The following is a 25,293-nucleotide window of genomic DNA, read 5'->3' as shown; positions in this document are numbered from 1 at the left end:
TCTATCTTGCAGATGGCGGAGCCGGACAGCTGAGCTGCTGCTAGCTGATCTCCGTTTTTATTTCTAAATGAAATGTATTTAAGTGTGTCGCTTTAGGGGCGTTTCAGTTGAACTCCCATTTTATTCCGTCGCGCTTTCGCGTGAAATTGTATGTCTTATTTAATGCGCTTGTTTTGTACGCTATTTATTTGGCAGCGAGGAGCCCCGTTAGCATCTTTGTTGGACGTTTAGGCCCGCTGTGCCTCCGCTCGTCGATTTTAACAATAGCCGCGATACACTCCCCTCACTCCTGCTTGTTTTGATACATTTTAAGGATTATCTCCAATGCGGACGGAGACGGAACATGGAAGATAAACGGCCCCGGGTACCTTTTAGCGACTGAGACCTGGTGTTATGCCGACGGAAGTTTAATTTAACAGGAACTGAAGACATTTTGAGGTGCATCATTAAAAAATTGGGATCACAAAGGAAGATGTCCAACGGCGCAGCAGGAAGCGGGGGTCTGGCGTGGATGGTGAGCTAGTTAGTCACACAACTAACGACAACTATCTTATAGTTTTATTGTTTAAATTGTATTGTTTAAATCACACGTTAAAAGTGTTAACGTTCCCCTCTGTGGTCCCGGGTCGTTACTACAAGCGTTAGCTGGCATTTAAATGTCCTAGCAAGTCCGCTTGTTAAAGACCGGCCAGCTGAGGGGTCGGGTTTTACATTGTGTACTGGATTCAGGGGCCTGATGCGGTGCCCGTATTTACAAAGACAACGACCGAAAGGAGAGACTGACTAACGTCCCGTCAAACAGTAGATCACGTCCTCATAATGGAGACATAAAACTCAACCAATTTGGATTGAAAGTTGCCTCATCAATACACAAAAGAGTTTCACAACCTTAACTGGACGTCTTCAGGTATTTGTGAATATTACAATGTAAAAACTCAGTAACAAGAAAAGTAAAAAAGAAATAAAATTGCATAAAAAATCATAAAGTATTGCCATGAAAGTATACTTTAAAGTATGAATATTAAAAGTATTAATTATTTTAGAATCATAGTGAGTAGGCGGGTCATGATAAATCTGGCAAAAATGATTGCCATTCACAACTCAACTCACAAGGGCAATAAAACATACTGCAATCACTTTGCATTAAGTTAAGAAACAAAGTTTTATTGTGTCACAGATACGATGTGTAACTTTTTTGAGTGAAAAATAATCTTAAATAAAATGATTGTGAATCCTGTGGTCTCCCTGCATAAATAAAGGATCAGTAGACCTACATTAAAACACATTTTTATCTTGTCTTTTTTACAACATGGCTCCATTTTTTACTTCTCTACCATAATTGTGAGCAAGCTATATTTTTGATATTTACAATTATGCTTAAAATGGGATTTACCATGATCGATTATATTATTATTATTATTATTATTATAATAATAATTATTATTATATAGGCACTTCTTTATGCGCAGTAAAATACTATATCATCCAATCCCTGTAGTGACTCATTATACATTGTGTACATCGTTACACTACTTAAGTAGTAGTAGTAGTGGAATAAAGTAGGAGAATAAAAGGACTGTATTGCTATCTGAAATGTAGTGGAGTAGAAGTATAAGGGAGCATACAATGGATATACTTTAAAATTGTACTAAGTACATTTATTTATACAAAGTTTAGAATACATCTTCTCTCAGTGAATCTCATACAACATTAGAACTGGAGCGTGATCTCACAGTTCAAACTGATACATTGAATCAGAATTACTACTTTGTCTATAACTGCACGTGTGTTCCTGCAATGTGCTTTGGGAGGCGCGTACAATTGCTAGTGAGCAATAGTAGTTAGACACTTCATTCAAGACTAGTAGCCATTTATAACACATTTTGTTCAAGCCTCTGAACGCCCACACGGGTCATTTCTCAGGTTAAAGATGGCCTGGAGTTCTGAGGGGAATCTATAAGGTCACAAGTCTTCTGCCAATTAGGATGATAAAGGTGTTATTGATTGCCCAACAACTTCAGATAACGAACAGATAATAATTGATTGATTGCCCTAACAGGTGTAACAAAGCTAACGGGAGACTTGAGAAGATGTCACTCTATTATTAGTCTATAGACGCCCGCGCAATCTTGAGAAGAGGTTGAATCAGCAAGATTAACTGAAAACAGCTGCATGTGATGAGTTTCTTTTTTGTCTTGCATAATAAATGTTAAATGCAATTAGAACCATTATTTTTCTTATTATTACTTTTGAATATTAAAGATTTACACCACAGAATAATACTCGCCAACGCTTCTTGATATTTAACTTTCCCAAATATTGCTGTAGTTTTCAATAGAGATAAAAGACTTAAAGCTCACTTAAGTATAAACACAACTCCAGCCTTGCAATTACAGTATAATTGCCAGCAGTTTGCTCCTGTTGTGTGTCACAATAACAGAATAGCCACAGTTAGGTCTACCGCATGCTCACCATGGTGGTGGGCACTGATAATCTGCTGCCAGTAGCTCAGCGGAGCAATTTTCTCGCAGCTCCCGGGGTTTTTACATAGCTGCCAGTGTCTGTGTAATAACAAAAGCAATTCTGCCAAACAGGAGGCTGCGAATGGCCGAAGTGATACCGTCAAGATGGACGGGGCCAAGAAAGACAAGGCAGGCTCCAAGTTGTCTGTGGAGCGAGTGTACCAGAAGAAGACCCAGCTAGAGCACATTCTCCTCCGTCCAGACACGTACATCGGCACCGTGGAGCCCATCACCCAGGTGAAAGACCGATGAGCCCCATCCGACATGCACTGTCAGTGAGGACTACTGCTAACTTAGAAGAGGATTTCTCTGTTAAAAGTTGCTGGTCACATAAAGCCTGACCTTTTAGCTTTTCCCACCACTTTGTAAGACTCCCATGTTTCGCACCTACAGAGTTTTGTTGAAAACAAAGTATGTAACGTCGAGGCACTAAAGACACATTTTAACCAATTTAACCCATCTTTTTTGCCTGAACTATATGAAAGTGTCCTTTCCGAGGGCCCACTTCTTAAAATATAATAAACCACCATGACCCCTTTGACAATAGGCCATATCTATAAATTGTGAGAAGAGAGAATTTGAACACCAATGAACGCCGCTGACAATTTTTACTGCATTTTCACATGGCCTTATATTAACTTAAAAGGGTAAACCAGCCTTTTTGAAGAGATATACATTTTAATAAATCACAACTTTGTTGAAAACATGTTAAGTACTTAATAATTAAGACCAAATAAATGCATTTAGGCGTAGACAACAGACTCACTTGTTTTCTGTAAAACTAACAGAATTAACACTAGTCTTTCATAATATAAGTCAGTGTTGTAGTTTGGCTGCATTTATGACAACAATACAAACATTTAGGCTCCCGCACAAGGCTCAAAGGTGTACCGCAGCCATAAACGTTCAAAGACCCTTGAAGAAATCCTGCAGTTAATTTGGCCAAATTGTTCTCAACAACAGACTCGCTCATTTAAACTCATTGGGAGAGGAAATGTGTTTTACAAGACCTGAGGCCAGATGTCTAAATGATGTGCGCACACAAAAACCATGCGAGTGCCTTTTCCCACATATAAACTGATATTTATAAGGTGAGAATATTCGGTGACAATGTGTGCACCTCACGTTACATGAGATCAGACATTGGTTTGTTTGTTTAGTTGCCAATTTCACTGATTGGCCTTGCAGGCTATACAATCTTCAGTAAAATGTTAAATCAAAGGCATATTTATACATTAAATATAAAAAAGAATCAGGCGTAGTTTTAGTCATGATTCAGGTTTTCTGCATCTGGCCTCCATCTGGGGCTGTAGGTCATAGTAGTTAACGTTCTGAGTGAGCTGACTGGTCGTAGAAGGGAACAGCTGGCATGTTACACTAAATCAAACCTGTATAATTCCATTTGACTTGTAATCATGTATTTATATAATGATTATTTGTTGCTGACTCAGGTCTACGTATGGCAGTCTAAGACCGCTGAGCACAACTAGATATCTAATTTAAACAATTTAAAACCTATACATGACTTCGATAACGTATCTGCTCATTTGCATAGTTTTTGCTTTGTTGTTTTGACAGCACAGCTCTTTATGGGCACTGCTACCGATGAGTTGTCCACCCTGAACTTCAGTATTTTTATCTTCTTTTTTTTCAGCAATTGTGGGTTTTTGATGAAGAAATAGGAATGAACCAGAGGGAAATCACCTACGTTCCTGGGCTGTACAAAATCTTTGATGAAATTCTTGGTGAGTGAATCCGCCCTGTTCGTCTTCCTTCGGCCCTCTAATCTGCAAAGCTAATCGTTCATTCGTCATCTGAGATTGTCCCTCTAAATGTATCGTAATGAACGATCACAGTCTGTTGTTGGCACTGCGAAGCTCAGCTGCATTGATCCAGGACTGTATGTGGAGATTAGTTTCCTTTGTGTGCCTTGTTTGCGGCATGAATGGGCATTTGTGAAAAACGAAAAGTCGACTTAGAAATAATTTTAGTTTTTGTGGCAGCTGATCGTCAAAGCCGCGGTGTTGTTTATTTCACCTGGTAAATTGAGCTTGATAAAGCAGTTCTATGGTTTATGACTCAGTACAATGTGGGAGTAATGCTCTGATGCCTCCTCCAGTAAAGTGCCCCAGTATAATCAGATTTTAAATGATGATACTCAGCATGGTGCCCTCAGCACAGGAGTGTTGTTGATGATTGCTTTCGTCTCTGCACACATGGCCCTCTTAGCCTGTGTGTTTATAAAGGTGCCTGATTAATGACGTTTTTATTGTCTGGATATTACTGCGGCGTCCTGCGTTAAATACACAAGTGGCACAGGCCGGATTAGACCTGAAGAACCTGCTCAGGCTCCTAAAGTTGAACTGAAACGAGTATCTGGCGTCCCTTTGTGACGTACATCTGAGTGAAACGGGAGAGGCAGGTGAAACATGATGTTGGAAGGTAGATGATTTGATCGTTGAAATGATTAGCTCACCACCTTCTCGAGCTCCGTGCAGAGCCGGAGTTGCAGATTGATTAATTGATGGATGTCATGATATTATTGGTTGAAATTGGTTGTAACTAGCTGATGTAAGCATGCGTCATCTTTTGTTCCCCAGGAAGAAAAAGCTGTTGGATTTTGATAGAAAAATATAGTGCACAGAAATGCACATACTGTTAAATAGGTGCACAATATGATAGAGGATGTAAAAGGGTTAAAGGCGGGTCCACACCGGACCGAAAATCGGCGTCTTTGAGAGAGTCGGCGTCCGTGACATGAGTCTCCTTGGTGTGGTTGCTCGAATCGGCCCACGTCGGCATTCATTTCAGCCGATTCAAATGTGTAATCCGCCATTCGAGTCGGCCATATTAAGTAGCCCGACTTCATTTACAGACGCGAGTCGGGCAGTCGGTGCGGTGTGGACCCGCCTTAAAAAGGTGCTTTAGCTTGGACCAGTCTTAGTTCTACAAACAAATACTGCCCAAGCCTATATTATATTTTGTTGATTTGTGTTCCTTAATTCTCCCAAATGTGTCCTAGAATTTTCAAGCCTAGAATAATCCGTAATTTCAATCAAGGTAACTGTCCGTTCAATTTGGTCACCTGTGAGTGACATCATATAAGGTTTTTTTTTTTTCTAATGAAAGCATCATGTTAAATGTTTCTGTCTGTATAATTTTTTTTTCTTTGACAGTCAATGCAGCAGACAACAAACAAAGAGACAAGAACATGAACTGCATTAAGGTCACCATTGACGCGTGAGTACAATGTTTCATAATGTAATTACCAAAAAAAAGGAGTGTAAACCCTTGACAAAACCCTTTGGGCGGCTCTCTTTTTGGAATAAACCTTTGTTTTCAGCACGTTTGCGGTGATAAGTCTGACTGGATCTTTAACCTGTGGTCATATCCAGCGCTAGATGAATACATGCAGTAGGTGGACGAGGTTGGAGACATGGATCCAGGCAAACTACAGTATAATGAGCCAGAGCTGAAATGCACCAAGCTCTTGTTTTATATGCGGTTCACCTCTGTCCTGCCAACTGCACCGACATCTGACTGCTTAAACAGCAGCGTGTCCTTCAGCCGAGCTGCAGCTCCCTCTAATGTCCCCGGCTGTATAAATGATGCCATTAGCGCTGCCGCATTCAGGTCTCTGCTGCTAATGTGGTTTTATAGAGATGTTAATGCTCCTCTCCACAGCTCCCCCAGCCTGTTTGTGGGTGAGCTTATTAAGCACGGGTGTCATTACTGAATTCTGAAGCACCACAAACCTAACCGCATCATTTCAACACAGATATGTTACATTGATTTTATTTTATTTTTTTAAAGAACTGCTGCACATGTTCAAAAATGCCTTCGTCCCAAGTGGCTCTCAATCTATCTTTCCTGCCGTCGAGACATGACGAGTGTTTTCGCCGCGATAATCCCGAGACGAACACATCTGTCCTATTCCTGGAACCCTCATGCATACTAACTCTCATTTTAACGTGCACACTTGCTGCATTACGGCTCCTGTTTCATTCATGTGAGCTGGAGTATATCAGACACCGAGAGCACTAACAGACATCAATCCTCCTGAAAGCGATCAGTGATCAGCCTTGTCGGTGGTCCACAACTGCGCCTCAGCAGATGCAGCATAGACAATAGAGAGATGAAATAGGAATGTTAATGATTGGTGGGATTGATTTAGATTCTCCCGACAATGTATATCCTCCCAACCACTATATGACGGGGAGGAGGTAACTGTACACTCCTAGCGTAATAGCAGAAGAGCGGATGTGGCCTTGTGCAAGGGCATAGAGTACAGGACGGGATTATTATCATAAACTGAAACAAAGATGAGCAGTGAAATATGATCATAAATTGGAACTACAGAAAAAACGTTATCCTATTAGAAAACTAAATTCAAATCGTATTGCTTTAGAATGTTTGAATTGTTTTTAGGTTTGACTTTTCACTGACATTTTAGTTAAGCTCTAGTTTCCCAAAGTATTTTATCACGCTAATTTAAGTGGACTTGTTTTTATTGCAGATACATGTCAGCTAAGACATTCTTTACTGTATTTTGCAATAATAACATCAAACTTATTAAGATTTAAATATTGCAGTAGGGCGGGAGACTGCCATTGGCTTTTTCTTACTCATAGTTCAACACCGTGGATGGATTTCAGCTTATAAACACCAACGCTGTTGAAACAGAACTGCTAATATTTGTAGTGTCTACAACAAGACTACAGAGTGTCTCTCTACTTAACTAAAAAGTAATTGAAAGGTCAAAACTAAAATAAAAACTTGAACATTGAAAACTATTACAACTTTAGTACAAGACAACAGCACATATTTTCGACAGCTATTTCTGTCTTTCTTGTTTGTTTGTTTGTTTGTTTGTTTGTTTGTTTTTCTGGGAGAAAATCAAATAACTGCTGCTGCAATGAATGCTGTAGACTGTGACCACCACCAGTTACTAGTGTAATGAAGTGATTTAAATGCAAATAATGGAGGACAGTATCCGAGTTTCAGTACTGATGACATAATTGAGGAAAAGGAAAATGTTTTCTAGAAACCCTTTTTTCTATTTACCAAAATAGCCCAAACTTTTTAAGTATCCTAAATCCTTTTGTCTCAAAAGAAAGAAGCCATCTAAGACCTAAATACTGTTTAAACTGCATATGTATTGTAATAAATCATAAAAGACTGAAAACAACACAAAAAATCCAATTAGATACGCACAGCACACATTTCGGTGGGTACCCCAAAAAGCTATTGAGGTTCAATATCTGGTTCGTTCAGATTGTCTGTGTCCATGTTCTATTCATTTACCCTCTGTAACTCATCCCTGGCCTTTATTCTGCCTCCACCAGTGAATCCAACACAATTTCTATCTGGAACAACGGTAAGGGAATTCCCGTGGTGGAGCACAAGGACGAGAAGATGTACGTCCCAGCTCTGATTTTTGGCCACCTGCTCACCTCCAGCAACTATGACGACGATGAGAAAAAGGTCACAGGTGAGAGGCGATGTCGTGTCGGGAAGGCGAAGGTTGCTAACTGCTTCCTGCCATGCTAACTGTTTGATTGGCCTTAGGTGGAAGGAACGGCTACGGTGCCAAACTGTGCAACATCTTCAGTACCAAGTTTACAGTCGAAACTGCCTGCAAGGAATACAGACACAGCTTCAAACAGGTGAGGATGTCTCTTCTGCTGAATACGCTTTGACAGTTTGATATAGCAACACCACCAAACACATCATACCCAGGTTGACTGCTCATGGTCAGGATTGATTTTGAATTCAGACTTCCTGCAATTCCCACTGCTTGTAGCATAGATTATTTTTTTTCTTTGATCAAAGGTCATCTTCTTTACTATGCTATACGATAAAATAGTCAGCTGTCATTAATGTTACCCTAGTAGTTTATCTGCAAGTATAACATAGTTGTGTTTACAAGCTGTAGAAATGGCTAATGTGCTCTACTACAAAAACGCAAATTGATTTGACATTAAGCTGTACATCGGACCGCCAAATTCTACCACTAGGAGTCGCAGCAGACGCTCACGAATGGAGCATGAGGCAGAGAGAGCCGAAGTCTGTAGCGACTCCACTCCATTTGGTGACTTGGGTACCTCTCAGCTGGTTTACCACTGCCAATAGACACTAAATAAGAAAAGTAGAGTGAAGAGTTGCCGTGGCACCCGAGTTTGTATGTTGCCTCGTATTATTTTCAGCTCACCCTCTTTCGTCGGCTTCAAATTTATTTCACAATGTGTGAAATAAATTTGATCTCCCTCTTGTTTCCTTACTCGGCTCAGCAGTAAATTAGCATGTTGGGCACGTTCGTCCATTTATAAAACAGACACAATTGTTAATATGTTAATGACGTTGCCATATTGCTTATTACTAATGCAATTAACGGTGAATTTATCAGTGTGACACCGTCGGCACAGAGTGCTGATGTCGGCTACTTTTTCATTTGCCAGAACGTGTCATAGTCACCAACGCAGGTTTGCATATAATCAAGCCAGTCAGCTTGTACACTGGAATGGACGTATCTACTACGGCTCCATTCATCACCTCAAGGTGATGTTCTTGTGTGATAACAGACAGTAATGACTGCTTTGATCAGATTGTAGCAAATTAAAAATTTTCACCAGCGTCACATGATCTTTGAATGAAGTAATTGCTGTTTTATAGGGTTATGAGATGTGATCATATCTGAGGTAAGCGTTTGTAAGTTGTCACTTTCTGTGGTTGCACCCTCGAGGGTGATATGGTTCCAGTCGCTAAGTCACCGGGTGTCATATCACAGTTGCTTGGGAGAGGGACTAAATGCACACAATTCAGTTTGAGTGGTCTGGGTTTAATAGGATTATGCACCCCTGTTAAAGAGATTACATTTTTAAGTAATAAGATACAATAGAAGTGTGTGTGTGTATGTGTGTTACTATGTTGTTTGTTTGACTGCCTTCAGACGTGGCAGAACAACATGGGCAAGACTGCTGACCCCAAGATCAAGTTCTTTGATGGGGACGATTTCACCTGCGTGACGTTCCAGCCAGACCTGTCCAAGTTCAAGATGGAGAAACTGGACAAGGACACTGTAGCGCTCCTCACCCGCAGAGCATATGATGTAGCCGGTTCCTGTCGGGGGGTTAAAGTTATGCTGAATGGGAAAAAATTACCTGTAAGTCTTTTTCTCGCTTTAAAGTTTGTGTTGACTATTAAGGGATTTTGGTTGCTGTTAGTTCCAACTGTGATAAACATGTGTAATGACTTCATTGTTAAGCCGTCTCTCCACTGATTCTGTTTGCTGTTAATGCAAACTCCCAACTGCCTTCTTGTTTAGCTGTTTTCGTGCCATCTCTACAGCTCTAATTACAGCAACAGAGTCAATACTCACTACTCTGTTGCTGAGTTTCTCATTTTAAGACTAAGATTCTTCCTCCACTTTATTTCAGCTGGTTCTACTTTGAGTTTTTTTTATTTGCTGTTTGCAGGTAAATATTACCCATTGAACCTAATTGGTCTCTGTCTTCCTGTCACTAAAGGTGACTGGTTTCCGCAGCTATGTGGATCTATATGTGAAGGACAAACTAGACGAGACGGGTGTTGCTCTGAAGGTGGTGAACGAGACTGTGAATGATCGCTGGGAGGTTTGCCTCACCATGAGCGAGAAGGGATTCCAACAAATCGGCTTTGTCAACAGCATTGCCACGACCAAGGTGTGTGAATACCAACAGTGAGAAACCAGTAGAAGGAAAATCTGGAAGCAAAGAGCAGCAGTTAGTTTTTAACACGGAGGTTATCTATGTTTCAGGGTGGAAGACACGTTGACTATGTGGTGGACCAGATAGTATCCAAACTTATTGAAGTGGTGAAGAAGAAGAACAAGGCGGGAGTGACAGTCAAACCCTTCCAGGTAGGACTATGAAGGATTTCTTTCAACTCTAGGTGACTGTGGTGGTTTCTTTGCAGACGTGTGTTGAAAACTGATTGACCTTCGTTTTATTTGTGATTCAGGTGAAGAACCACATCTGGGTGTTTGTGAACGCACTGATTGAGAACCCCACCTTTGACTCCCAGACCAAGGAGAACATGACACTCCAGACCAAGAGCTTCGGGTCCAAGTGCCTTCTGTCGGAGAAGTTCGTCAAGGCTGTAAGGACACTTCTCATTCGCATCAACTCCTCTCTTTTTGGTTTCTCAAGTAAAATAGTTGGAGTCTTGAAAACGATTTTTTGTGTCTTTTTTTTAAAATGTTTTTTTATCCACAGGCAACCAACTGTGGGATCGTTGAGAGTATACTGAACTGGGTGAAGTTCAAAGCTCAGACACAGCTGAATAAGAAGTGCTCATCTGTGAAGTACAGCAAGATCAAAGGCATCCCCAAGCTGGACGACGCCAATGATGCCGGTGCGTTAACAGTGTGATTATTTATTAATGTGTAGAAGAGATGTGTTGCCTTGAATGTCCACCACTGACGGCAGAGCTGTGGTTGTTGCCTCTTTAAAAGAAATATAGATGTTGATGTGGAGCGTAGAGAGGGGGGTTTACAGAGCACACTGTTGGGGAAGTGTTGCTCTAAAGACATTACACGGCGTCAGTTGGCTGATCAGTCGTCAGATCATATCCGTTCATTAAACTACACAATGCAAGTAGATTGTGACTCTTTTCCACATCCATGTCGTAGGTGGCAAACACTCCGCTGAATGCACACTCATCCTCACTGAGGGAGACTCGGCCAAGTCGCTGGCTGTCTCTGGACTAGGAGTCATCGGGCGCGATCGCTACGGAGTGTTCCCCCTGAGAGGAAAAATCCTTAATGTGCGAGAGGCAACACACAAGCAGGTATGACACTGGATTATTGTGAAATGGTGGGTGAGGGAACATGGGAAATAAAAGAAACACCAAGGGAGGAAAGAAGTTGCAAGACTTTGTAGTAACTAAATTGAGCGAGTTATGAGAATGAGTGGACCTTTAATTCGGATGACTGAGACTTAAGTCTAGGATATAATGAAGGGCTGCTTTACAGGATCTGTTTTCATGTGAGTACAGAAAGACAATCAGGTAGAAGAAGTCTTAAATGTGGACTCATGTGTACAAAGCCACGGTTGGCCTCAATGCCCCACTGTCCGTAGCCAAACTGTTAAACTCATTGGGGATCTATAATGTTATTGAGAGAGAACATTAGGCCTCAGTGTGGTCAGCTGTGAGTCATAATGCCCCAACATGCACTGCTAAATACATTTAAGGGTGGTGGCAAGAAGAAGTAGTATAACCTCCACAACTCTCCAATTCAGTGGATCAAAACATTGTTAAATATGTATTGTGAGTTTTAGAGGGCAAAGTACAAAGCAGAATTTCAGTAGACTTTCAGAGAACCGTAATGTTGATGTTTAAGATCTGACATGATGCATGGGGAAGAAAGGCAAAGAAAAGCAAAGTAGAAAGTTAGCACCCAGTTTTTTAAGATGAGAGGGTGTATATTCAACGTTTCACCAGAAATATAAAACATGTTACCCGTGTCCCTTGTACCACTAAATTGCGAGGGAAATATATTTTTTTCACAAAAATATTGGTTTTCTGGAAAATGTGAGCGACCCATTTGAGTTAAGGACATCTCTGACTACATCCAGACACGAAATCAAGCATTCATCACTGTATGAGAAAGATTCCAAAGGAGAAGTCTCATATTTGTGCCTGGAAATAGCTTAATTGCTTGATGGGCTATTAAAACAAATGGCTCCATGATTCCTGACAATATTTGAGTTCACAGCATCTCTGACTACACACATACGGAAACACTTTTTTACTGTATCTATTTAGAGCATGTGTGTATACAATACTTCGTAATACACATCTATTCGGCGCCCAAGTAATGTGATTGCATAGACTTGGCAGCTAAGCATATCCTTGCAGCCCTAATGGAAAGTATATGCAGATGGGCTGAAGGGAAAGCCTGGCCTAATTAGGTTATTGATATCAATATACTGTTAGATACCACCCAGTGTCTTTTAATCAGTGTACATTCAAGTCCAACAACTCCTGGTCAAATATTTACCGACTGATTAGCAGAGGTTTGGTGTTCTATCTCCTGAAGTATGTGGCTCCGGCTCTTCTTTTTTGGTTTTCTTGTGTTTTTCTTAGTGGCTGCACATCCATTAAACTCTTTTTTTCCTGCTGAGTAGGTGGTGTACAGTTAGTCTGTTTCAGCTGCTTTGCTAGAGCCATATGCTGGGAGTACATTTCAGCCAGTATTGTTTTGGTTTTTCCAAGTGAATGAGTCAAAAGCATCCAAAAGAATCGCAGACCAGAATTTATTTTCAGTGGGAATAAGCTGCTTTAATCAAGCTAATAGAGCTTTCATAATGATCTGCCTTGCACCTGACATTAGCTTTTCTTTTTTCAACAGATTATGGAAAATGCTGAGATCAACAATATCATCAAAATAGTTGGCCTCCAATACAAGAAGAGCTACGAGGACCCAGAGTCCCTGAGGTCCCTGCGCTACGGCAGGATCATGATCATGACTGATCAGGTGACTTGCCTCGTGGAGACTCGCACAGCTTTAATACAATTAATTGCACATTAACCAGTAGTTCTAACACCTCTCGCCTTGTCCCAGGATCAAGACGGCTCCCACATCAAAGGTCTGCTTATCAACTTCTTCCACCACAACTGGCCGTCCCTACTGAAACACACATTCCTGGAGGAGTTTATCACACCCATTGTCAAAGTAAGATCATTAAAAAAGACTTACCTGGTTCTGCTGCAACGGTTTTGATCCTGTAATGCTAAATCAGTGGAGCACCCTTTTTTAAGGGGTTGTTTGCATGAACTATCTGTTGGACAGGCTAAAACTTAACACAAGCATACGTTAAAGCTGGACCTCACTGATTAATTTGTTGTGTGCAGGCAACCAAGAGCAAGCAGGAGATGGCCTTCTACAGCATTCCAGAGTTTGATGAGTGGAAGAAACAGACGGAGAACTATAAAACCTGGCATATAAAGTACTACAAAGGTTAGATACCCAAATATTAAATATATCAATAATTATTTGATCAATCCTAAAGTTCCTTCTGTGGTATGATTTATTTGTTTAAAAAATGTTACATTTATGTTCCAGGTTTGGGTACAAGTACAAGCAAAGAGGCAAAGGAATACTTTGCTGACATGGAGAAGCATCGCATCACATTCAGGTACAGCGGTGCAGAGGACGACGCGGCCATTACCCTGGTGAGTTTAAAGCTGCAGTTACATGCTGTTTTCTGGAGGAGCAGAATTGCTGAAAAATGCCATCCAAGATGATGCACATTCAAACACCACCACTGAGCACAACGTCAAAAATGTAGTAGAACTGAATCGACTCCTGTATTACCCTAATATTATCCTCTTAAAAGAAAGATATGTGGCAGCGATATTCATTGCTTTACACTGTTCGGGAGGGTTGTATTTATCAGGCCTCTGTATCCATTTAAAAGAAAATGTTATCAAAAACAGGCAGACACATGCGTCTTCACAAGAACCATGCCGCAACAAGATATAGTGTAAAACTGGCAAAATTATTACATGCGCTTCAAACTTATTAGCATAAAAAAATGGGTTTGAAGTGAATGGAGGTTGAGCTGCTGTGTTTGTTTCAGGCCTTCAGTAAGAAGAAGACAGATGACAGGAAGGAGTGGCTGACTAACTTCATGGAAGACAGACGCCAGAGGAGGATGCACGGCCTGCCGGAGGTTTGTGCCTTTGCTCAAAGCGGTAATGTAGTGTAGGCAGTAATGAGAGACAGAAAGTCAATATGTGTGTGTGTGAACATGTTCTGGGTTGTGTGATTTGCCTCCACTGAGGGGATTCACAAACTGCTATTAGGTGGAATTGGATAATTTATGTAACCTTTTTCCGATATCTGTTAGAATTGGAAATGTCACATCATTGTAGATGATTGTAAAGCTTCCAGCAGACTAATTTCTGTGATAAAACCAATCTTGATTCCCTCTGATGTAACAGTATACCACTGATTTAAGTATGTGTGTTAGTTTTTATATTAACGTTTGTTTTTTTCTCAGCAATACCTATATGGAAATCAGGCCACGCACCTCTCCTACAATGACTTCATCAACAAAGAGCTGATTCTGTTCTCCAACTCTGACAATGAGAGATCCATCCCATCCTTGGTTGATGGTTCGTATATCCACCCAATATCTGTGAACTCTCACTTTCCTGAAAAAATTCTGAGCATTTCTAGTGCCTCCATGCAGATCTTAACACAGCTAACAGTGTTTACCTTAGGAAGGTGTGGTGCTATACTTCCCAATATAGAGAAAATATATGCACAGGTAGACATTACCCCACTATATTATGCACAGTAAATAGTCATAGAGTCATTAACACTCCCCAAATACAGAAGTCATTATTTTTGTCAAACTGATTGAAACGTTTACTATCTGTTCTGTCTTGGTAAAGTACAGTATATTGATGATGAGATGTGTGTTGTTTCCAGGTTTAAAGCCAGGCCAGAGGAAGGTGCTGTTCACCTGCTTGAAGAGGAACGACAAGAGGGAAGTGAAGGTAGCACAGCTGGCCGGTTCAGTGGCGGAGATGTCTGCCTACCATCACGGAGAGGTACAGTCACTCGATGTCTTCTCGACGCTGACAAGAGGAATAGTTTGCAGGCTCGCTTGATTTTTCTATCCAATGTACCATCCAGTGGAATTTTTGCTTGACAAATTATGGATTTCTTAAGATCACAGATGACGTCCACAATTATTACAAATCACCTAGGACCCCCAGCTAATTCTCCTCCCATTCAAACTAGGTTTAAGAGGTAGTTTAGTTGGCGTGTCAATATTTCAACAGGAATGTGTGTTTATTCAGCTTTTTATATCAACAAACTTGAATTGGCAAATCGCAACAAATGACTGAATCTTAAGTTTATTTTTTAATTTTTTTTATTATCTATTCCAGTCATTGTTACTTACCACCCATTTCCCATTTGTCTCTGTAGCAAGCTCTCATGATGACCATCGTGAACTTGGCCCAGAACTTTGTGGGCAGCAACAACGTGAACATCCTGCAGCCCCTGGGTCAGTTTGGTACACGAATCAATGGAGGCAAAGACGCTGCCAGCCCTCGTTACATTTTCACCATGCTCAGGTAAAGCAACAATCAACATAATGGTGGGATTTGTTTGTTTACATCGAGGACATTCTAATATTTATGTTCTTTAACGCACACAATGAATTTGAACATGGTCGTCTCTTTTCCCGCAGTCCACTCGCAAAGCTGCTGTTCCCATCTGGGGATTCCAACCTGCTCAAGTTCCTGTGGGATGACAACCAGAAGGTGGAGCCTGAGTGGTACATTCCCATCATTCCATTGGTGCTAGTGAATGGGGCTGAGGGCATCGGAACGGGCTGGGCGTGTAAGATCCCCAACTACGACACCCGAGAGATCGTCAACAACATCAACCGCATGCTCAAACACCAGGATCCACTGCCAATGGTAAACCGTCTGAGAACATGAATCTATGCCCACTTGACTTGTGTTGTTCACGCTTCCAGCAACTTGATTGATGGTCCCCGATTTCTGATTGACCATGCGAAGGCTCTTGTGTACCTTTATTTACACTTTACACTGAGGTGGCATTATTACCTATGGCTGTGCAGGGTTCAACCACCTTTCTGTGCCATTGTTATACATTTTCATGTTTATCCATGTGCCATATGAACATTAAGGTTAGCATTAAGTTCAATTATGACTGATTTTCTCACTTCAGGAAAGTGTAATTATATATGAGAGCACTATACAGGAAGGCTGGCATCCTTATGAAAATATGCGTATCTGAGTTAAGATCATTAACCCTACCAACATTCCACTAGTATTTACACAGGACATGTAAAAGCTCAACTTCAGACAAGAGTTGGAAATTAGCATATCCTCCATTATGTTATGTGTCTTTTATTTGTCACGCCCTGGTGTGCAAAATCCTCAAGGCATCTGAATGTAACAAAAGTACAGAAAGTACCACATTTTGTTGACTGCAGTGGATTTCTCATGGACCGCCATGGCTTGTTGCTTGTAGACAATTTTCTCAGTATATGTCTCTGCGTAATGTTTATTCCCAAACAGCTTCCCAGCTACAAAAACTTCAAAGGGGTGATCCATGAACTGGGTCAGAACCAGTACCTGGTCAGTGGAGAGGTGTCGGTCATCGACAGAAACACCATTGAGATCACAGAGCTTCCTGTCCGGACATGGACTCAGGTAATTCAGCTTTTTTTCTCCACCAGAGAAGAAGTTAACTGGTATTCATATGACAAACTGAAATATTTAAATGACAGTAATGAGATACAAAAAAAAAAGGAAGGGCCGTAAATCTTACCTTTGTTTCTTCTCTGTTGTGTGCAGTCGTATAAGGAGTCTGTACTGGAGCCCATGCTGCAGGGGACCGACAAAACACCAGCTCTCATCAATGATTACAAGGAGTACCACACGGATACCACAGTCAAATTTGTGGTTCGCATGTCTGAGGAGAAACTTGCCCAGGCTGAGGCAGTTGGCCTTCACAAAGTCTTCAAGCTGCAGTCCAGCCTTACCTGCAACTCCATGGTAAACTCATTTTAATACTTGATACTCAATATAAATCATGGATAGCGTGTTCTGTCTTCTTTGGTTAAAATATATGGATGGCATGGCCTTTTTAAAATCGTGCATTCATGATATTTTCTTTGCGTTGCCATTGACTGATTTACGGATGACTTAATCCTCAGGTTCTGTTTGACCACATGGGCTGTATGAAGAGGTATGATTCAGTCCAAGACATCCTCAGGGAGTTCTTCGAGCTCCGCCTGCAGTACTACAAACTGAGGAAGGACTGGTTGCTGGGCAGCCTGGGAGCCGAGGCCGCCAAACTCTCCAACCAGGCTCGCTTTGTGCTAGAGAAGATCGAAGGAAAGATTTCAATCGGTAAGAAAGCTGAAAATCAGATTCTTAAGTATCAATGTGAGGTTGAATATCTCCCAGACCAGACAGCAGCGTGGTAGCAACCTGTCAATCACAAGGTACGCAAGTCCTAAAGCCTACCCTGCTTCATCCACCATCATTTACTAAATGAACATCATGCTGTATTGAAGAAGACTGAGATCATTTACAATCTGACTTCTTCTTTCAACCACAAGGGTTGCTGCCCTAAGACACTTCCACATCCGCTTCAGAACTGGAGGCTGCTGACTAGTTTAAACCCATATTTTTTTATCCTAACAGAGAACAAATCCAAGCGTGAACTGATCCGCATGCTCGTCCAGAAAGGCTATGAGTCCGATCCAGTGACTGCCTGGTCCAAGTCTCAGGAAAAGGTACTCTTACAGTTACACTTTACACACAGTAACAACACAACCAACAGTACATTATTTGATATAAGTCTTATAAATAATGACGCATTGCAATAAAAACATATGGCTTCAGTTTTAGGTTTGTAGGCATTTTTGCTATAACTGCGTACAAACACAAGAGGGAGCTGTTCTCGCACCACACCTGAGAATGTACATTATGTACAGTATGTTAGTAAATACACATCAGTCATGGCAGTTGGAGAACAGAGCACAAGTTCGATTCTGCCATTTGATAAGAATGAATTTGTCTTTCTGTAGCAGGTTCAGGAAGATGATATCCGTGATGGAAACGAGAGCGACGGCTCTGTGGACTCCGGTTCCGTGTCAGGGCCGAGCTTCAACTACATCCTCAACATGCCTCTGTGGTGTCTGTCTAAAGAGAAGGTGGATGAGCTGCTCAAACAAAGGGACCACAAGGTATCATGAATTATTTGTTAACTTCTTTTTTTTCTAGTAATTTAACAACCCCCAACACGCTGTGATTTTAATGTGTTGATTGATCATGTGAATGTGTGCTGATGTGCAGAGAGCAGAGCTCAATGACCTCCAGAGGAAACTTCCAGAGGATCTGTGGAAGGAGGACTTGGCGGTTTTCATCGAGGAACTGGATGTAAGTTTTGTGTTTTAGAAGTGTTTTTTTTGTTTTACTTTGCCCTTATTTGTTCCTGCTGGACATGTTTTTATAAATATAAATATAATTTACTGTATTTACGAAGTTATGATATGTAACTTAAGATATGCTGAATGACTGTCAGAAAGTGGAGGTCCAGGAGCGAGAGGACCAGAGCTTAGGAAAGGCCATCAAACTGGTGAAGGGGAAGGTGGGCAAACCTAAAGCGAAGAAGCTGAACCTGGAGGAGACCATGCCCTCGCCGTACGGCCGCCGGGTGGAACCTCCAACTCAGGCCATCAGAGCTGACTCAGCCAAGAAACTGACCAAAAAGAAGAAGGTAACAACTGCCGGTGTAATCCCGAATAATAGAAAGTGAATTGAGGAATCCAGGATTGTTACAGGTTGTGTTTTTCTCTCAGAGTGACGCGGATTCAGCGGTGAAGTTGGAGTTTGATGAGGAAGGTTTGGGCGGCGAGGGAGCAACAGCAGACAACTCTGTAGCCAAACCAAAGACTCCACGTGCCAAGAGAGAGAAGAAAGAGCCGGGTCAGTACTAAACTGAAAAACTATTCCATCAAACGTGAAATTCATTTCTGGGTTTTTTTTTTCACTATTAGTTACAAAGATTAAGTAATTGCCACTTCAATCCAAATGTAAAAGTACTGAATTAAAAAGGTTAAATTGAGCTTTTAGAAGATTGATGAGGAGGGTTGTCAGAAATGATGGAATTTGATCTGCTGCTTCAGTAGATTAATGATTCATCAGCACAGACAGACAGATATCACCACTGTTATACAGCGTTCTTTCTCCCAGCATACTGGTGGGACTGGTTTGAAAGGAGCCGTTACCCCGGCCTCACTGATGCTTTGCAGCGTAGTGAGAAAACTCATTGAATCATTATTGAACACAGAGGAGATCCTCAGCCCTCAAGTGAAAATCCCGACTGTCAACCAACTGTGTTTTAATCGTGTTTACTGTGTTGCAGGAGCTCCCAGAGTGAGAAAAACTCCAGTACCCAAAGGTACCTCTGCTAAGAAGGTGAAGAAGAGAAACCCCTGGTCTGAGGAAGAGTCCAAGTCAGACAGTGACGTGGAGAACAGTCAGCCAGTCATCCCCAGAGAGACCAAGTCCCAGAGGGCATCAGGTAACGTTGGGCCAGATGTTATTACATTTAGTATGTTCACGGTCATCACCATCTGGCCAGTTGATGGCAGCTGCTAATACATCTCATTCCTCTCTGCCAAGGAGCTCTATTGTTGCCTAAAAACATTTTTTAATGAAAAATGTAATGACATAATTTTTTTATGTATTGCATTGCATTGCATTGCAGAAAAGATGAATGGAAACTAAATTTGATAAAACTGCCTCAGTTGTGGGGAAAAAAAACACTTTTGCGTTCGCATTTTTGTCGAAAAAGAATTGCAGTGATGCAGATTATATTAACTCTTTGGTCAAATCAATTCTGACATAGTGACATTTTACTCACACAATCAGCTGTTTTGGCTGGGTTTTCTTGGATATTTCCATAACCCGTGAATGGCAATTTCCAGCTACAACTAAGCACTTTGTTTACTGTGCATCCATGTTTTATCATGCAGTGTATAACTTCCACGGTCCTTTGGCGACTCCAGCTCACCTGGTAGAATGTACCTCCCACATAATAATAATAAAACTTTGTATAGCACCTTTAAAAACAGAAGTTACCAAAGTACTTTGACAGACAAAGCAAAAGCACATATCTATACAAGTACACCTACCGGTTTATACACATCTATATGATAATAATAAAATAAAAGATAGGACACCTTTTAAAATGAACAAAGATGACATCACATAAAAGCAACTCTATAAAAATAAAAATGTGTTTTAAGAAGAGATTTAAAAGGCTGCGTCACCCCCTCATCCCACTATCTTGTCATTCTACAGCTGCTCTGATTAAAGGCAGTAAAAGCCCTCAAAATAATCAAAAAGAATTTCAAGTTTCCCCCAAAGGAGCGCTCCTCTGTCTTTATATCCTTCTTTTGAAGCCAAACACATCATACGGTGCGTTGAGGTAACCCACCCTGCTGTAAAGAATGATGATTATTTAGACAGAGCACCGCATCTGTGATGCATTTGTGTGTTGTCAAGTAACACACCATATCGAGATTACATTGAAGTTTCTCATGAGTATGAATTATATCCCCCAGGCCAAGTCAGGAAAGGGATTCCAGTGGCTGATAGTGTTGCATTAAGATAGCTGTGACTGGAAACATTTAATTTAAATCCACTTCATGCGGCCTGAAGCCAATAACAACTTGAACTGGGTCTACTTTTCGTCAGTTTGATTAGTCTCTCTGTGCTTCAAGTGTTGGAGGACTCGGTCTGATGCAACCGAGCCGCAACACGCAATAATTATTGTACACGCCGCCAGAATCCACAGCGATTAAAAATGTGACACGCACTCTCTCTGCCCTTGTCTTTCAGCTTCCAAGCCAAAATACACGTTTGACTTCTCGGAGGAGGAGGAGGAGGCGGAGGCAGACGAAGAGGAGAACGGTGACGACGACTTGGCTTCATCTCCAGTGAGGCCATTCAAAGATGACTTCCCTTCCTCTGAGCCCAAGGAGCGCTTCAACGACCATAACGACGATGAAGATGAGGAGGACAACGAGAGCTCCTACTCTGCTCCCAAAAAAACGGCCACGTAAGATAAAAACCACGTTCATTTGTAGGAATGTTGTTTTGTCGAAGGGGACAGCTCTCGAACATTCAGCTCTTACCAGGGTCCTTTTATTTCAGTCCCTTATCTCCCCTCTCATTTCCTGTCAGCTGTCTCTACTGTCTCCTATCTAACAAAGCATACATTGTTTCTGCTTCTCTGAAGACCTCCTGCACCTGTAGCTGAAAAGAAAGACATATCCAGCATCTTCTCGTCCAAGTCGGCCTTCTCTGAAAAAAGCAATGAGAGTGGTGAGTACAAGCTCCGTCAGAGTTTGGCATTCGGCAATATGATTGTTTTCCCTGTGATGATTAAATAAAGTGTCTGCCTTCAGAGATGTTTCGAGGCAGTTTAGGGCTTGGCTTTCTTTTAGTCTTTTAGTCTAAACAAAATAAACTCTCAAAATATTGAAAAGAAAAATTCTCATCTGTTTTCTCCACAAAGCAGAAAAATACAACAATGCAACTTCTGAATTCACGTTTCTCTTTTTCACGAAACTAAGTCGAGCCTAATTGCCTCGTTAACTCGTCGTCAAGCACACTTCATTCAAACTCGACAGAAAACTCAATAACTCCAGTTTGGTCAAAATAAACCCTTCATTCATTGTGTTAAGATATTGCATGTTTTTTCCCGCTGTCTGTCTGTCTGTCTGTCTCTCCCTGCCCGCGAAGCAGCGTTTCTCATTTCTTCTCCGAACGCAGGCCACTAAATTAGCAAAACAAACTGACGATTTGAGTTGATATTCTAATTATGACAATTTCATGCAAATGTCTAATATGATAAAAAAAAAATTAATGTGAGAGATGTGATTTTGGACGGGTATGTATGTAAACACGAGACTGGTAGGCGGAGGCATGCAAGCACAAAGCGGTAGTTCTAGGTAGTTTATTTTTAAACACTGAACGCTGCAATTAATGAAGACATTTGGGATATATTTCAGAATCTAAAGTGTAAGAAGTTCTGAGTCTTTCATAAAAAGCAAACAGCATTTGATAAGTTTGTCTTGCAGAAGAGACCATCATTAAAAAAAAGAGAAAAAAATCAATTATGCAAGTACTGAACCATAAGTAACAAACACAAGTGTGGAGGAAAGCAGATTTGAACGATACCCTTTACAAAAGGTCAGAATTCTCCACATGCAGGCGTGATCTGGACATTAAGTACTGTGTTTGTCTCGTAGATGGGTTCAAGTCTGACAGCGAGGACGACATCGCCCCTATGTTCTCCACTTATTCCAGCAGCTCCGCGTTTGACAAACTGTCACCAGCAAAGAAAGGTAATGACGCATCACATTCTGTTATGGAAATATGTTTGAGTCGAAGCAAGGAGACCTCTGGAGATAGTAGATGTCTTATGCAGAAACATTTATTTGATGCCCGATGGCCATCGTGAGAATCAAGATTTGAGCAGTACAGAACTCAACAGTGTAGTGCCAACCCCAATTCTGCCTCCCGTCCCTCCTGGGAAAGCATAAAAGCCTAAGTTATCTTGAGGGAGCGGCCACGGCGTGTATTATGTTTAGGTTAAAGGTAAGAACTTTGTGTTCGACCCTGAGAGACACGCTAGTGTCTTGTTTTTGATGTTGCCTCACCTGGAGAAGCAGACACTTAATAACTCAGATTAAATGTGAACCTATTAATAAAATGACATGTATTAATATTACACTGAGGGAATCGGGTGTAGAGAAAATTCCCTCACACGTTCAACAGAGGGAGCTCTAATGCAGCATCACAGCTGACGCCGAAGCCACTGATGCTTAAAGCGGAGCTCGTTAAGTCTAGTATGCATTTTATAAGGACATTGCGGATGTAAGTCAGCAAAGTATGATGTTATTAAGAGAAATGTACAAAATGTGGTCAAAAAGGCTTCCATCATGAGTTCTTGAAGTACATAACTCCCTGTGAGTATGCAGTGTGTTAAGGTCAGGTTTTCTATCTGTGATCTGTAGCAGCTAAGAAGCCCTCTGATGCAGCTCCCGCACCTAAGAAAACACCAGCACCAAAAGCAAAGAAACCAGATAAATCCATCTGGGACTCCGACTCCGACACCGGGGCCAAGAAGCCATCACCAGCTCTTAAAGGTACAGCACAGATCCCGTGTTTTCTGACAAAAACATTCAAATACCAGTTTGATTCGCAAACAGTTTGTTGACTTATTTGTGAACTTGGTGCAGGTAAAGGCAGAGGGAGGAAGAGGAAGGGCTCTGGCTCTGAAGACGAGTACAGTCCGATGAAGAAACTGGCAAAACCCGTCGGCAGAGTGAGTATCTATCCTCCTGTGTTTATTAGATGCAAGGTTTGTCTTTTGATATGTAAAATAGGTAAGCTGCTCTCTTTCCATTATATCATGCTCTCTGTTTGAGCCCAGTTTTTGAATCCACTATGGACGTTGATACTTGAGTTTATTATTTTGAGATATTATTTCACTTAAGTGAGCGTAACACATACCTGCTAAGGATCTCTTAAAGTTCCCTTAATTTGAAAGAATTTGCTCAGGATGATGAACAAAGTGAGACATTAGAAGAGTAAACATAACCTTGTCTGTGCTCCCTGAGAGACAAACCATTGTTCATCATTTCTAAATTATTATTATTATTATTTCTAAATACTATCTGACAACATTCTAGAAAGCACCCTGAATAAAACGTGTTATTGTGTCGAAGTACGCCGAGTAAGTCCCTCAAGGAGAAGTAATAATCTAAAAGGTTTTTAATGTCATGGCTGAATATTTAGCTTGCAAGATTTGCGCAGATCTGTAGGTCCCCTTAATGTTGTCATGCATTAAACACTGAGCCTGAGCCTTCGGTGGAGAAAACTTCATGCTTTGCATGTGCATAGTCTCATATCGATATATTGCCCAGCCTTACTATGAAGTCGTTAAAACTGTGTTTTTCCGTTTCAGTGTAGTGATAGCCTAAATGGCAACTATAATAAAGTGTTTCATTGTCGTCCCGTGCAGAAACCCTCTCAGAAACCGCCTCAGAAACCGCCTCAGAAACCGCCCCAGAAACCGCCATCGGACGAGGAGGACGAGGACAGCAGCAGCCTGAGTGTGCTGGGCGCTCTGTCCCGCGACCGGCCGGGCCGGGCCAAGAAGGAGGTCAGGTACTTTGACGAGTCGGACAACGGGGAAGAAGACGACGACGACATGTTCGATTAGAGCAACACACTTCAAACGCACTCTGCTTGTATGGAAGTTTCCTCCTCCTCCTCCTCTTCCTCCTCCTCTGTGTTCCCACAGACTTTTGTACATTTCCTCTTTCATTTTATTTCCATTAATGGTGACGTTCAATGATTTTTAATGTGTAGGTGTTTTACACTTTTTCTTATACATATACAGGTTTCTTTTTTTAATGCTCATTGAAATGTTCTGTATTTGTCCGAGGCGGCTTTTAGAAGTTTAGATCGCTGTGCTTGAGCACATTTTAACTGTTAAAATACTATGTAACTTTTTGAACATGAAGTTGAAAGTAAACAATGAAATGTCTGCAGTTTGTCCACGTGATTCTTTCACAACTGAGCGATGTGACACATAGAAGAACTTAACCAATGCTGACGCACACAGTGAGCTTAAATAAATAATGTCTCATTGTGGTGAAAACGGACAATTTGGGAGAGAATGTTGAACCAGGACATTATAGGGATTTACTGGTATTTGTTAAATCTTGTGACAGCCAGCTTGAATCTTGGACAAACCAGGATATCTGGATCATATTATTATTAACATTTAACACTTTGTGAGGAACATTTTAGCATACAGGAGCTGCTATTGGAGCTTTAAGCTTTTAATCAGATTTCAATTACGATCTTTACTTGCTACACATTCATGTCATCTCTCTAATAAGGTTTTAACCGGAGGATCGTTGTTATACACAGCTCCAAAATGATTAAACAGTTTAAACACCAAGTCAGTTACACTTCACTGTGATCAATCTGTCCATTTAGGAAGCACAAGTGATTGTGAATCAGATTCTGCTGCTTTAGTGCAAATGAAAGTCACAACAGGTGCAATGGATACCAGGGTCCTCCTGGTGTAGTGGTCCCTGGGTTCCTCCTGGTGTAGTGGTCCCTGGGTTCCTCTGGTGTAGTG

General features: G+C 41.2%; 1 protein-coding gene across 3 annotated transcripts; it reads left to right on the top strand.

Annotated features, from left to right (window-relative positions):
- top2b (DNA topoisomerase II beta) lies at window positions 1-24,690 on the top strand. 3 transcript variants are annotated; one of them, XM_084032196.1, is made up of 36 exons: window positions 1-514; window positions 2,595-2,759; window positions 4,177-4,267; window positions 5,699-5,762; window positions 7,868-8,013; window positions 8,091-8,188; window positions 9,472-9,684; window positions 10,049-10,222; window positions 10,318-10,419; window positions 10,521-10,658; window positions 10,775-10,913; window positions 11,191-11,348; window positions 12,913-13,038; window positions 13,126-13,236; window positions 13,416-13,521; window positions 13,627-13,736; window positions 14,144-14,236; window positions 14,567-14,681; window positions 15,001-15,122; window positions 15,505-15,653; window positions 15,770-16,001; window positions 16,629-16,763; window positions 16,908-17,108; window positions 17,270-17,465; window positions 17,763-17,854; window positions 18,152-18,307; window positions 18,417-18,500; window positions 18,646-18,840; window positions 18,923-19,049; window positions 19,489-19,647; window positions 20,970-21,189; window positions 21,370-21,455; window positions 22,385-22,480; window positions 23,153-23,284; window positions 23,378-23,463; window positions 24,163-24,690. In XM_084032196.1, the coding sequence occupies exons 1-36, from the start codon at window positions 473-475 to the stop codon at window positions 24,361-24,363; spliced, it is 4,860 nt and encodes a 1,619-aa protein (XP_083888322.1). In that variant the 5' UTR covers window positions 1-472; the 3' UTR covers window positions 24,364-24,690. The 3 variants fall into 3 exon arrangements, with proteins under 3 accessions (XP_083888322.1, XP_083888323.1, XP_083888321.1); XM_084032197.1 differs by having other exon boundaries at window positions 18,149-18,307; window positions 24,175-24,690; XM_084032195.1 differs by having other exon boundaries at window positions 18,149-18,307.
- Window positions 24,691-25,293: the final 603 nt, after the last annotated feature.

The sequence above is a fragment of the Eutrigla gurnardus genome (assembly GCF_963514095.1).
Source record: "Eutrigla gurnardus genome assembly, chromosome: 17".
NCBI classification, from domain to species: Eukaryota; Metazoa; Chordata; class Actinopteri; order Perciformes; family Triglidae; genus Eutrigla; species Eutrigla gurnardus.
This window is presented reverse-complemented; position numbering and strand designations above follow the sequence as displayed.